Source organism: Halichoeres trimaculatus, unplaced genomic scaffold, assembly GCF_033239565.1.
Source record: "Halichoeres trimaculatus isolate MK-OKI-2021-1 unplaced genomic scaffold, fHalTri1.1 fHalTri1_scaffold_6, whole genome shotgun sequence".
Taxonomy (NCBI): Eukaryota; Metazoa; Chordata; class Actinopteri; order Labriformes; family Labridae; genus Halichoeres; species Halichoeres trimaculatus.
In genome coordinates this window covers 22,151,535-22,166,124 of record NW_027437184.1, presented here as the reverse complement: position 1 = coordinate 22,166,124, position 14,590 = coordinate 22,151,535, and the positions used below count along the sequence as shown (strand labels likewise).

The window sequence follows — 14,590 nt, the reverse complement described above, 5'->3', positions numbered from 1 at the left end:
TCAGTTAACCTCTCAGAAGATTGATCTGCAAAGAAATGGAAAAAATATATACTCTGATCATGACAGAAATCACACCACATTTTAAGTTAAAACATATTTTGAAAAATAGTTCAGCATTATTCATCCTCTGCCACCACTTTCTATGCTAAGTCTAGAAAAGCACTCAGAGAGCGCAGACCTCACCAACACTTTAGTCCTACTTTTATGTTATACTCCCTTTCAGCAGACTGTCTGCTACAATTTGGTGTTAGTTGCAGGTTTGTACCATAATTTGTTAACTGACAGTGTTGAAAATTATGATGACCCAGTACATATTTCATATTCTGGATCTTAGTATCCAGAATATTGCCAGGATCTGGATCGCACTTTTACATCTGTCAGAAATTATGGTGACCTTGTCTTGTAATGTTTTGCAAAGCAATCCGACCATTTATGGTGGAGTTTTATGCACATATGGTGAAACAGCCCTGTCTCACAGTGATAAAGAATCCTTTAAAAAAAAAATTCCTGGATCCAGACGGAGATCTGGATCACCTCCAAAATGTATTCAGTTCTTCCTTATCCCATTTGGAACATTTCCTGTAAATTTCATGAAGATCTGTTCCTTACTTTTTGAGTTATGTTGTTCACAGACAAACAAACTGACAAACTCTCCAAAAACACAACCTCCTTGGCAGAGGTAATGAGCTAACTCTTTGAAATCATCACTCGTCCTTTTCCTCTTTTTCATAGCTGAGTTACACCTCAGGCTCTTTCTCAAATCAACAGATCCCCTTTTCCTTTGTTTCCCCCTTCCTTATTTTGATTTCCTTCTTTTGAATCTACGCACTGTAAGCTGGAAAGAAGTGTGAAAACTCCCTGAAAAACACAATGATGCAGAGAGGCCGCCATAACTACCTTTATTGTTGACAGAAGTGCTGCCAAATGGCATTCCCAGCGTGAGAACAAGCAAGCAAGCATCATTTTAGCTGGTGTTTAAATGAGGAAGAAACTGCAGTGCTTCCTCTTCCCATTTGCCAGTGAGTCACTCAAAGTTGTGCCAAAAGCTTTCAAGTTATTTGGCAGGAGGAGGAATAGAAAGAGTTCAGCGATAAGGCATGTGATGTGAAAGGCCGCACTGGATGAGTGGCAGGCAGGAGGAAGTGATGAATTATTTTATGGTTTGTGGTAATCATTTGAGCCCATAAATACCCGGTGATCTAAAACAGGTTTGGGCTTTTTTTTGGGAAATACCTGTGTGTTAACCTGCTGTTGTAAATGCCATTTTACCAACAGACACAACATGTAATTCATGACATTCATAATTAATTTCCATTAAGTTGACAGCAAAGGATAGAAATATTTGTGGTTTCAAGCTTGCAGAGTAGTAGAGTAGGTTTTTTTTTTTTTTTTAGACCACATAGCAAACCCACCAGCAGCAACAGTCATCCGTTACCTATTCTCACAAGCACGAAGCTATGTAAAAGAAAAGAAATAGCTGCTCTGAAAGGAAATGTATAACACTAGTAAGCATAACACACAGACCCCCACAGTAGTAGACGGCAGCAGGACGATTGATGAAAACCCCTCCATCTCTTACATATAAAGGTAACTTCCCACATGTCTTTTAATCATATCAGTTGTTTCACTTTGTGTTCCAAAAATAATTCAAGTATAACTCAGATTATTTTATTTTATTTCACCCTTTACTGATTCAGCAGAGGTGCCTCCACTGACACTTGTTCTAGTTCCTAAGAACTCATGACTGTTTTTCAAAGGTATCTCTTCACTTTTCTGTGATACATCATGAAGACTTTATCTGGTTCCCTTTTCCTCAGGGTTTCTGTCCATTGTGCAGTCCTGACTTTCACCAAACTGGTCAGTGTTCCTACGCAAACTGGGACACAATTTGACAAAGGGTGCTTTAAAATGCACTACTGTTCTCAGATGCCGTCATCTTCCTCGTAAGAGTGAAAATCAAGAAGAGCAAAGGTGAGCAAGAGTCACGATGTGAGAGGGATGATGAAATCATGCTGGTTGTTTTCAGATCCATTAAAAATCAAATAAACATGTTTTTGGTTATTCCAGAGGAGGATGTGCTACATTACAGGTTTTCACAGGTAATACACACACACACATAGACACGCTCACACACACACACACACACACAAACAGGCACGCACGCACGCAAACACACACTGCCTGCGTTATGTGGTTCCTCTTTGTGTCGGGTTTTTTTTTTTTTACTATTGTGCTTCAGACATAAATACAGCGACAGCAGGCTGAGTTAAGTCAGTCAAACTTAAAATACTTCAGCGCACTTCTCTTCTCACACTTCAGAAGTCAAGGTATCATTTAAAACCAAGGGTCAAGACTGGTTTTCAAGGTAAGCTTTATTACACTCACACATTTAATCTATTTATTTATTTTTACAGCACTTTATTCAGTGAGTATAATTCCACTAAAATGCACAGAATTAATTTATGCCACTATTATGATGCTACTTTTCAAATAAGAAAAACAGAATTAACTGACAGGTATTTTTTTTTTCTAAAACATGATTACTCCACTCTACAATATGAATGTTTGCATACAGTTTCATTTGGAATAGTTTTACACAAATGGAGTAAAAAAACAGTAGATTCTTGCAAATTATAGTTAACACACAATCATTTAATCATTTGTTTTATTGACTGTTGACTGATTCTTTCTACCGTAGTATTAAATTCATCAAATAATAATAAAAGATTAAATTTTTACTGCTTGTAAAAAAAAAAAAAAAACACCTTGTACTAACAGGGCACCCAAGCTAGAAACTTAAGAAGACATATGTCTAAATATTGTATTTCACTTAACAAAACTTATCATAGGATAACAGCTGAATTATTTATCTATTCATTTATTTAATTATTTGTTTATTTATTTATCTATTATTTATTTATTCATTCATTCATTTTATTATTTTCATTTTAGATTTTGAACTCTAATTGTATTTTTATTGTGGTTAAGCGACAAGTTTAGGAATAAATATGCACACAGTGATACAAGTCATCTGTCTGACCTGTTGGACACAATGACTGGCACCAAATACCAACCTTTGACCTGAAATTAGATTTGACACCAACATGATACCTTTCACAGATTTAATATTCTTCACTTAATCAGATAAGCTTTATTACATGATTCTCTTGCAATTCCTCACTTAGTGCACAATCACTGATATCACCACTATCGTTGGAAGTGTAAATGTTTATTTTTTAAGGTACCCTTAGATACCCTGGTCAATCATACTGAAGATTCTATAAGAAAAAATAACCTGTGACTGATTTTAATACTTTGAATATACTGACCCTTTTTGCTTTCGTCCAGATGCGTTCATTCCTCCTTGTGGTCCTGTGTGCTGCTCTGTGCTATGCTAGCTCTGACAGCAACCAGCCAGACATAGAGACCCTCACAGATCATGGTTTGTTGCTCCTCTTTACTCTTAAAATCCCTGACTTCACTTTTCTCTAGGTCATATTCACTGGATATTAATCAAAACCTTTATGTCTCTTTTCTCTTTTATAATCTAGTTCTGGTCCTGAGGGTGCCTTATGAGAAAGGCAGCAGGGTGTATGTTAATCTGACCTGTGGGGAAGTTTATCAAAACCAACCTGTGTTTTGGAAGAAAAACGGTAACACTCGTACAACTTACGAGTAAAATACTTTTACAATCCCACAGTGCTTGATAACAGTAGTAATCCCACCTAGACCAACATGCATTATTTTTCCTACAACATAACATACAGCTTTTCTTCATTTAGATGTGAAACTTCCTCTGTGTTTTGATTCAATCTGAAGTTGGTGTAACAGTGGACATGTCTTCATCACAGGTGAGGTGCTCAGACCAGCTCTACAGGGAAACCAGGTTAAAGTTCTCGTGGTGGAGATGATCGGAGGAAACTACACCTGTCACCACAGCTCAGACGGACGGTACCTGAACCACACCATGGTCCTGGTCCAACTAGACCCAGACAACAGGACTGTCATTCTGGAAGAGAAATCCCCCAAAGAAGGTAAGATGAGACAAGAAAGATACGCAGAGTGAAACAGCGAGATAAAAACCTGGTGCTGTCAGAGCTGGCGAGAGGTGTCAGAGACACAGAGTGGATGTCACTGAAAAGCTGAGATATGAAAGGTGGTCAGAGAAGAAGATTTGATTTGAAAAAGATACAGCGGCAGAGGAGCATGGCTCTACAGCAGGAGATTTTCAAGATAAGACGAATGATATGAAAAGGGGAATAGGATGAAAGGAAAACCAAAGATTTAGGAGAGCAAGAAGAAAGGGAAGATTAAAAAGAAAGAAATTTCCTGGAAAGAAACTGCAGAAGAGAAAAAGAAAATTAAAATAAATAATAACATTTCAAACTCTTAATTCTGAGGCAAATTTGAGCACTGTTTTAAGTCTTAAAGGTCCCATATTATGCTCTTTTTCTGCAGTTTAATATGGATCATTGATGTCTTCATGTAATGGTAGTAACATGCTTTGGTCCAAAAAGCCAAAAAATCAAGCACAGCAGCATTGTTTCCAGGCTCCCATAGCCCCTCTGTTCAGAACACTCTGATTTAGTGGGCGTGATCTTCATATGTAAACAGCAAAGCTTGTTTACCATAACATTACAGGCTAAAACAACAGGCTAACCGCAGCTAAAGTTAGCATCCTGAAGCTAACACAGAGACAGGGGGGGCACTGAGGAAAAGCTCTTACATCTGCTCCACAGCTCACAGCATTTAAAACACTTGCATTTCCAGGGTCCGAGGTTTGTTGGTGGATGGTTGGTAATGCCCCTGGATTCAGGACCAGTCTATTCACTAGCCCTCTGTTGTACTGTCCAAAGTTGGAAAAGCAGTTGGCCGTGAAGTGACGAGCACTCACATACACAGTTTTACTAAGTGTAGCTGGCACATTTCCTTCATAAATGAACTGAATGAAGCTTGAGCATGGAACTATGTGGCTGTTTACAGCCAAAAACAGAGCAGTGATGGCAGCTGGAGCAGCAGCGGGAGTGGGTTCGGGGTATCTGCTTCGGTAGACCAATCAGGTCAGACTTGCTCCTGATTGGTCAAAAAAGGGAATCGCCGACGTTGGTAAATCCCCCAAGTCCAAACAGCTCATTTTAGGTCAGGATTTTACATTCACAAGCACTGCTAAGTACAGGTTTTGTCATTAAATATCACATATTGTGGGCTAGGAGGAAACCCAAAGACCAACAAATTTCACTAAAAGACTTAATAAAGTTTTTTTTTTTTGCATAGTATGGGACCTTAAAATGCTGGATCAGTCACTCTAAAACTGTTTCTATTCCTTCAGGTCACATCCACTGTTCAGCACCAAACTATACAGGCTCCTTCCACTGCACCTGGACGAGAACAGCTGACAGACCCAATGCTGCTGTGCTCCTTTGGAAAGCCGAGCGGTGAGTATAGATAGGACAGAATAGAACTACTTTATTGATCCCAAACTTTGTGGCGTTTGTAGTATCATAAGCACTCAAAATATAAAAAATAGAATCAGAAGAGATATATAACAAGATAATTAACATGCTCACTGATTTTAAGAGGAAAAATTAAGTATAACATTAACTTAGACATGCAACAGCAGTACAGAAGTGAAGTACTCCAAAAGCACAGAACTCACATAAAAGTAATCCCACAAGATCCTGTTGCTTATCATTTTTACCAACCATTTTTGTCTTTTTCTCAGGAATATGGAGGAAATTTCCTGTACATTGGATGCTGACGGATCAGGAATCCTGTGCAACGACATAAACTGCCAACACCACGAGGAACAGCACACCATCACGCTCACGGTCTACATGTACAGCTTCTCTCGCCTGGAGGCCTACACAAAGGCCTTCTACCTGAGAGACATTGGTGAGTGGCTGAATTTTTAAGCTCCTAGAAAGTATTTTTGTCGGAGTACACTTTGGCGACTCCTGCGGACGGATCAGTATCTTTTGTCTATTTGCTGATTTTTATTCTAAAGAGTTTTTAACAGCAACAAAATTGCATCAAAATTCTTTGCAGCAGAAGAAATTTCTTTAATATGCTGTCAAGCATTTCAACTAACACCTACCCTGAAGCATCAGTACTAAATTCAGTCTTTTTCTTGGCAAACCATAAACTTGAGTCTCAGGAGCTTAAATATCTGCATTAAGAGGGGGTTTCTTACATTTTTTCAGGCTTTATATTGTCCCTCTGGAAACCTGAAGTATCATTACATAGTTTACAGCTCAATAATTCAACCTATTTTTTTCACACTGGTGTTTTAGAAAACAGTTATTTCAGCCTCTGCCTTAAAAGCTTTGTTCTAGCTGCTGTCTCTTTAAAATTCAAACAAACGTCATATCCCTTGCACTTCAAAATTAAAAAGTTGAAGTGTTAAAAGGAGTGTAAGTTAAAGGGTTAAGGCCCCCCACGCTACAAACTCCCTTCTTTCTGATTGGCCAGCCCTCTGGAAAGGTTATGGGCCTGCCCCTCCCATTCGCCATAAACCTTTTGGGGGGCTCATATGCCATGACCTTATCATTTCAGCAAGTCTAGTGAAGGTCTTGTGCTTTTTTTTTTAAATCAAACTGACTGTTTCTGGCAGTTAAGAGGCAGATTTTTGAGTATTTGTAAGTATGAATATGTAGCAGTTTGAAAATCTGCACACATTGAGTATAATATTGTTTATTCAGATCCATGTTTAAGATATTGGAAAGCATAATAATCCCTCTTTATAAATGGTTTCCCATTTAGTTATCTGGTTTATTTTTCAGTGCTTTGGTTAGCTCCTAGCTGATCATGAACAGGGTGCTGAACTTCAGAAAGGTTCAAATGGGTTTCAGACTAATCTTTGGCTCATTTACAGCAAAGGTTCTACTAATTCTTTCACCAATTTTAACACTTTCTTTCCTTTCCCTTCGTCGTGTTCAGTGAGGCCTGCTAAACTCCCCGACCTGCAAATCAGTGACGGAAGAGTGTTCAGTTGGAGTTATCCTACAACCTGGGAGAAGCCCTGCACATACTTCCGCCTGCAGTTCCATGTCAAAGTGGTCCCCAGCAACCATGACTGCAACTATGAGCAGCCCATAATGGTAATTACAGATTTTCTCAGTTACTTTGGTACATTTCTTGAGTTCTCCTTGCCATTTGTAAAACAGTAAGCATTTCCCTGAATTTTTCTCTTGGGAATAAATAGAGTGTACTCTATTCTATTCTATTCTATTCTATTCTATTCTATTCTATTCTATTCTATTTCTCAAAACAGTCCAAACAAATAGCAAAACACCATAGATTACCTTCAAAAGCCAGTCTCTTTTCCCAAATTCTTTTTTCGTCTCTCACAGTAAATTTCTGTGTCAGTGAACATGTCAGTGCCATCAGAATGACGAGTCCTTATGCCATTGTGTTTGGATAGGGAAGTCAAATTGCTGCTGAAAGTTTTGATGACAGTAATTGTAAATTGTGAGTTACATCTTAGTGTATGCGGGACACTGATTACAAAAAACTGGACAAAATTCCCCTTTTTCTTTTACTGTTTGTGCTGTAATTTGTTGACTTACCTCATCATTATGATACAGAAAGGAAAAGAAGGCGCCGCATAGCACAAAGAATAAAACAAAAACAAAACAAAAGTAGAAATGTGAACATCGAATGGTGTCTTTGGGAAAACTGTCCTTGCAGTGCTGTGGTCGAGATTGACCAGGTAGCAATTTACCAATCCATGGAACTGTGTGGAAAGATGCTTGAGGTATTATGATAACTTGTTCAACCTTTTTGCACGTAAATACTTATGCGATGAACAAATGACTTAATGTTGTGGGGGGTGAGACTATTCAACAGAGCCCCACGATAATCCATTTTGATCAATGTGACAAAAGTAATTGTTTTTATTTGCATGGATGTCCAAAATCATTTGCTACTTGTTTCAAGAAATGAGAAACTGCTTTTTTGATGTCCACAAGTGAAGACTGAACAAATGGTTTTGAAGATTTCAATTCTGATCTGAGAAATGAGCCACAGCAATTGAGAAAAACTGTAAAACATGCATAGTTTAAAGTCGCATTAAGCTACTGTAAAATAAATTTGTCTACTCCCAGTTTAACCACAGTGCTTTGTATCTTATATGTGGCCTCCTCTCTCTTGCAGGACGATACCACTGAGGGGACTCATTACGAAGTCAATGTCAAACACAGGAAGTATATTTTCTGTGTGCGAGCTAAGGACAAATTTACCAAAGGGCCGTTCAGTCACTGGAGCATCTGCACGTAAGTCTGTTAATAGGCCAGTTGGTGTGAGTCTTTATGATTCATATAGTACAAACTATGTTAATCTGATTCATTTTCTTTTCTTTTTCAACTCTAGAGTGACTAAAAACAGCGTTGAATGCTAGAAGCTTTCAACCGACAGCAGCCATAAAAAACGGATGGAAGGATGTTCTTCAGAGCTGATTTCATATCTTCTCATAATTATTGACGAGTTTCTACATGTACAGTATTTATTGATCACTCATAACTATTTGTACTATCATTCAAATGAATGGCTTAATAAATTTTAAACACTGCAATTTTGGCTTTTTCATGGTTTCATGCTGGATGTATTTTAATACAAATGGTTTGTGTAATGACACACTGTGTTTTATACTTACTGGTTTCTCTTTTTAAATAACTCAAGGGAAAAAACACACTATCTAGGTACAAAAAAAGGTTTATTGTCATATTTACAGCCAAGATGTCAGGGATGTGATGAGGAAAACACTAAAAAGCAGATCTCAAGTGATCATCCAAAGAAATTCAAGGAGTTCAGTGTCGTAGAGAACTGTAAACCTGACAAAGTCTGGAAAATCCCATCCCTGATTTTTCCAAGAGTTTCAGGTGTAACAACCCAGCAGCATTTCCACTTCTTTATCCATAACTTAAAATAACACTGACAGAGTAGAGATATGAATCTTATTAACGAATCTACAAAGAATGGAAAAACCAATTTTTTTTGTTCAGTTTTTTTTGCATAATCCCTCATCTGCACTCCGTTCTTTATCATTTCTGACACCAAAACTTTTTAATAAGACCTAAAAATAACGCAACTGTCTTCTCAATTAACAACTAAATCTGACAGTACATGTTCAGCAATGCAACAGAACGGGGATGTAACAGTACAAATGAACAGAAAAAGAAACAGGTTTTCCTGTTCCCGCATTGACAGTGGCTCACCTATAAGCCTCTACAGTATGCATGAACACAAATCCATGAATGATGTTCTCTAACCCTTAAACCATCTGTGTTCAAGTCATAACATGAGACATTTTCTTTACAAGCAGTTGCAATCAACATGACTTTGTGTGTCACAGTGGTTTAAAAATTATTGCAAGTGAGATAGTTGAAGCTGAATGTAGCAGTTCTTTTATCTTTTAATCTTTGATTTTGGGCAATATTTTTATTTAACTAGTTAATTTGGATATTTTAAAAATATGTGTTAATAGATAAAGATGTTCAAATATGCATTTTTCCATTGTTCTCACTTCTCCAGAACAAACAAAAGGAGACATCTCAACATCTCACAAAGAGGACAGGACACTACTTACTGTCTGTATATGCAGACATGACTTTTGATTTCAAATGACTTGGTTTTGCTGAGATGTTTGACAGTCATAGCAAATTATCTAAACTTCTCAGTGACAAACACAAAACAATGTGACCCCAACCCATGTGGAAGACCAAGCAGGTTGAAAAGCTTTGAAGACAAGATTAGGGTTATTAAACTGTGGACTTGATCTGACTGATGTCCCCCAGGCTTGGGGCATGCAACCTCAAACCTTCAGACAATCTCATCTCATACAGGTGGATTCAACAAGGACCACACCGACTGACGGTAGTCTTATTATAAAAAATGCAAATAACGTTTGGAAAAATGTCAAAAGACATGCAATTATATAAATTGGGAAGCCCATCACAGTCCTGAGCTTGCAGTGTTTGTAAATGTAGGATCTGTTGAGAGGATTGAAGAAGGGTCTGGTAGTAGCAAATAATTGGTGTATATGTGTATGAGGACTTGACAGTGGAAGGGGGCTTCAAGTCTTTGCAGAGGATGTGGTTTGTCTTCAATGGTGCTGCCTCTTAGAAAGGTACCTATACACAAAACAACACAACACATAAATATACATACACAGATAGTTTTCCCTCTCAGGTAAATCATAAATTTTGGCATACCTCTCCCAGTGTTTGTGGTTGAGACCGCTGAAGTCCTCAAGCTTGGCGATTTCTTTGAGGTACTGAGCCAGCTTATACAGCTCCCGGTCCTTCTCCCTGTTCATGTGGGCCTTCATGAAGGGTCGGATCTGACACAGAGAGCCACACACAAATGCTCAGATAAATGCACAGTGCTAACAATGATGAGGAAGCGGTCAATGTCATAATGAGGATGCTGGCCGCCAACCTTTAGTCCATTCTGTGGGTTCATGAGGAAGTTTCGACCAATGTCGTCAAACATGATGGTGTTCTTCCTGTTATAAAATTCTCCATACTTCCCCCATATCACACCCAGAGGCTTCACCTGGATGTGTGAATATTGCCAAACAAAATGCAGGACTGTTATCTTCTTATGGCATATCAAATGTGAAAGGCATCATGTAACTGCAACATTTAAACACCCAAGTTTCATTCACCCATCCATGTTTGTACTCACCTCCACAACTCCCCTCTTAGGGGTGTGTACTGTGATCATTGCTGCACTGTCCAGCATGAACGTTATCTTGTAATGAGGGTTGTCTGTCACTCCCAGCTCCTACAGACAGAAAAATACACTCAGTGGTAGTAACCTCAGAATCCAAATCCTGTAGTTTAAATTGACAAATACTGCCACCTTATGGAAAAAAATGGAACAGTGCAGCATCGCCTCAGTCTGCTGATAACAGGTGATTTTAAGATTCTTAAAGACTAGCACATAAAAACACAACATGAAAAGTACTTACTTTCATTTTAGCATCAATCCACTTCATACTTGTAGCAGCTGATAAGAAAAAGCACATTAGTTTGATGTGTATTTTACAGGTAGTGGATTCTTTTATTTCTACCAGCTAACAGAGGAAATGAAGAGCAGCAAATGGCAAAAAAACACATTATGTAAAACAGAAAAAATATATTATTGTAATGTTGGCAATCAGGGGTTAAGACATATTTTAAGCTTTCCAACTGAGAAAAAGGCTGTATAGTTTCTGCATTTACAAGAATAATGCCCCCGTCAAATTTCAACAACTACATCCTCATGCTCATTAACATAAATATGTATATTTAAGAAGAAGAGAAATTATACATACACCAGATGACAATGTCATAGTCCTCGTAGGCTGATGTCAGAAACTCGTGAAGGTATGGTCTCATCAGCTCCTGGCCTGTTTCTGCACATGACTTATGATCTGAACACACAAAGCACACCAACATTCACTGCTGGCACTACATGCACTACTCTTTGTCCTAGATTACACCAGCAGCTGAATTATTGTTAGAGATTTGCATGCATGTGAAACTATTAACTGTATAAAGGTCTTTCAGATTGCATGTGTATGGAAAACTGTAATTCAGTAAATACGGTATAAACTACAGGCCTGTCATGTTAGATTTGACAAACTGGGAAGTCATGAGTGAAGTGACAAGTGTTTGTGTATTTGCAACTTACCAAACAGTGTGTAGTCCACATCCAGAACTAGAAGCCTCTTTCCTTCCCTCGGAGGGTTCAGCTCCTCCACTTTGTAGTCTTTCACTCTGCGAGCAATTTTAGCCAAGTTTTCCTCTCTGCAGACATAAAGAAGTACTTGTTTCTCAGATGTATACCTTAAGGATATAGATTGTGATGCTATCTCACAAACTTCTCCAAGGCTTCGGTCCTTCAAAAGTCCATAAAAATTAGAGGCACACACCTGTTCTCCACTTCTATAACCTCTTCCTCGATGTCAAAATCATTAACCACATCATCGTTCTCTGGGGGAGGAGCTAAAACATCTTCCTTTACAAAACAAATCATGTGCACAGTCAACATGACAACCTTAGTACTTTACAGTGATTTACATACTCTTTCTTGTATTTGTATAATAGTTTCATAACTCAGCTACTTACAAGACTCTCCTCTCTGGTGCCCATCATCATGATCTTAGTGTTTGGCTTCAGCTTCAAAGAGCCAAGTTTCACCTCATCCTCTGCTGGTTTACCTGGAGAGAGGAATGAAAGATAGTTTAAAGTGAAGGAGAAGAAAGAGAATTTTAGATAGAGAACATGTTCAAACATTATTTGATGTAGAAAAAACAGCAGGGGTGGCACTAAAAAGCTGATGAATAGATATAGTGGACAGACAATGAATTTCCCTGAGGGAACCCTCCCAAAGGATTAATAAAGTTCCTATCTAATCTAATCTAATCTAACAACTGCCAGATATAGACAGCTTGACAAGTATCATACAAAAATATCTTGATGGGCAAAGGAAAATTAAGTTCTAATATCTTACACCTGCTTTGGATACCACATTATAATAACCCAAAAGATGCCTCTCACCTTTGACCTTGAGTCCCAGGAGTTTCTGTCTCTCTGGTAGAACTCCAGTCAAGGTTTTAATGGACTGCTTCAGGTCCATCACTGTGTCCTCCTCAGACAGAGAACTGATGGAGTACTCCTGACCTCCCCACTTTATGATTACTGATACTGACATGGCACACACGGGCTGCTCACACACATACACACACACTCAGCTGCGGCTGCACTTGCAGACACAAGTGCACACACTCAAGCAAATGAGACTAGCTAAAGTGAAACATGCACACGTTCACCTAGAAGAGAAGAGAATGGATATAACAACGGGGGAGGTGTTAGGATGTAGTATGTAGCAAGACCCACAGGAGTCAATAGTAAAAACGGTGAGCAAAACAGGCTAACAGGGTTATTACGCGTACTGTTATTGCAGGGTGATATAAGACACAACTCCTAAATGTCACCGAATCAGAGTTGAAAGTGACTCTCAATGATGTTGATATTTTTAGCATGAGATGGCTAACATTGGCTAGCAACAATGTAAACAAGCGAGTTAACCGGATAAATCGCTCTCATTAGCTAACAATGCTACACGGTTAAAGTAAGGTTACCTGGAAGAGCAAAATAACACGTAATGCTTTGCAGATACTTTCAAATTTAGCCGAGAACCTGAATGAATAAATGAATGAAGTTCGCTGTTCGGTTTAATTCAGCGCGAGGTGCACTCTCGCTTCCTGGCGTCCCAAATCCCACCGGTAGTGACGTAGTACAAAAGCTTTGTTACCATAGTGACAATATATCAGTAGATTGACAGATAATCGCATCATAAAAGGTGCATCAACTTCACCCGTAAATGCCCCTTAAAAAGTAACTTGACAGTGGAAGACTCAGTAATACAAAATCCAAATAAAAAAACACAATGCGTATACATCTCTTATAACAGTATAATTTCGTGTTTGCACTTGCGGTATGAATCTGGATCCTATGACACAGAGCTGGGCAATACATCTCTTTGTTCATGTCATTGAGATCCCCCAAAAATAAAAGTTTCGGAGTTTTGCGTATCTGTGTATACTTGCACCCACCTATACAAGCTAATACCTATTTATGGGCCCCTGTATTTATGTCTTCTGTATTTACAAGAAAAAAAACAGAAACGTTTTTCCACAGTCAGTAAATAAAACAGGTAGATCCTCCAAAAATGCTGGAACCATTCAAACCTTAAATGTGATTGGAAAAAGTGCAGACTACGTAATAAGCACTGAAAGTGGAAAATGGTATTCTTTTTTAGATTTACAGCATACATGTTTTAAATGTGATGCCACTAACACCTAGAAACAAAACAATAAAACGTTCTTTAAGCTAAGGAGGCAACCTTTGAATGTCTCTGAACAACCTGAAACTTGCAACAGGTTAGTTACAGGCTGGATATAAGCAGGGCATTTGAGTGTCTCAGAAGTGCAGATGGAGATAGGTTCACCAGTTGGTATGACAATTTCAGAATAATGTTCCTGTTATTTGGCAGGGAATGTTGGGATTTCATTGACTTAGTGTTATAATTAACAGATATAGAAAATCAGCTTTCTTCACAAAAGGGAGAAAACCAAAAGCAATACTAGATCAGTGATCTTCGGGCCTTCAGGTGACACTGCATTAAAAACAGACACGGCCCAGAAATCTCCACAGAATCAAAATCAATTAACATAGATAAATGAATAAATAAACAAATAAAACAGTTGTTTTTCAAAAGAAGAAAGAAATAAAAAAAGCACAAAACAAACCGTGTCACTGCATCTACTAATGCTAAGGAAAAACTGTCCCATGCTAATGGGCTCGAGGCCAATTGGAAAGGTGTCCTGTGGAATAGGGTACGTCAACGTCAATGCTCCTAAGACAAAGGATTACCTGGTTGGTTGTCAGTGTTCATTTCACATCATGTTTTGGGGGGACTGGGGTTGTATGATATAACTTTCCTATGTTATATTATGTTTCCTACATGTCGTAAATTTTACTAGGACCACAACACAAATCTTAAACTTTCAGAATCTATTTGCCGAAAAACAACGCCCCTGGCA

At 38.3% G+C, this 14,590-nt stretch overlaps 2 protein-coding genes across 3 annotated transcripts; one reads left to right on the top strand and one right to left on the bottom strand.

Annotated features, from left to right (window-relative positions):
- Positions 1 to 2,289: 2,289 nt before the first annotated feature.
- On the top strand, positions 2,290 to 8,417 carry il12bb (interleukin 12B, b). 2 transcript variants are annotated; one of them, XM_074672760.1, is made up of 9 exons: positions 2,290 to 2,365; positions 3,349 to 3,442; positions 3,552 to 3,653; positions 3,852 to 4,034; positions 5,330 to 5,435; positions 5,723 to 5,892; positions 6,937 to 7,097; positions 8,152 to 8,270; positions 8,368 to 8,417. In XM_074672760.1, the coding sequence occupies exons 2-9, from the start codon at positions 3,349 to 3,351 to the stop codon at positions 8,393 to 8,395; spliced, it is 963 nt and encodes a 320-aa protein (XP_074528861.1). In that variant the 5' UTR covers positions 2,290 to 2,365; the 3' UTR covers positions 8,396 to 8,417. The 2 variants fall into 2 exon arrangements, with proteins under 2 accessions (XP_074528861.1, XP_074528862.1); XM_074672761.1 differs by lacking the exon at positions 2,290 to 2,365 and having other exon boundaries at positions 3,346 to 3,442.
- Positions 8,418 to 8,698: 281 nt separating this feature from the next.
- On the bottom strand, positions 8,699 to 13,262 carry ublcp1 (ubiquitin-like domain containing CTD phosphatase 1). Its single transcript, XM_074671475.1, has 11 exons — positions 13,127 to 13,262; positions 12,543 to 12,814; positions 12,111 to 12,202; positions 11,915 to 12,000; positions 11,674 to 11,789; positions 11,315 to 11,413; positions 10,970 to 11,007; positions 10,684 to 10,782; positions 10,435 to 10,551; positions 10,209 to 10,336; positions 8,699 to 10,127 (listed from the first exon to the last, which is right to left on the bottom strand). Exons 2-11 carry the CDS (start codon positions 12,694 to 12,696, stop codon positions 10,100 to 10,102), a joined length of 957 nt encoding a protein of 318 aa, XP_074527576.1. The 5' UTR covers positions 12,697 to 12,814; positions 13,127 to 13,262; the 3' UTR covers positions 8,699 to 10,099.
- Between the last annotated feature and the right edge of the window lie 1,328 nt (positions 13,263 to 14,590).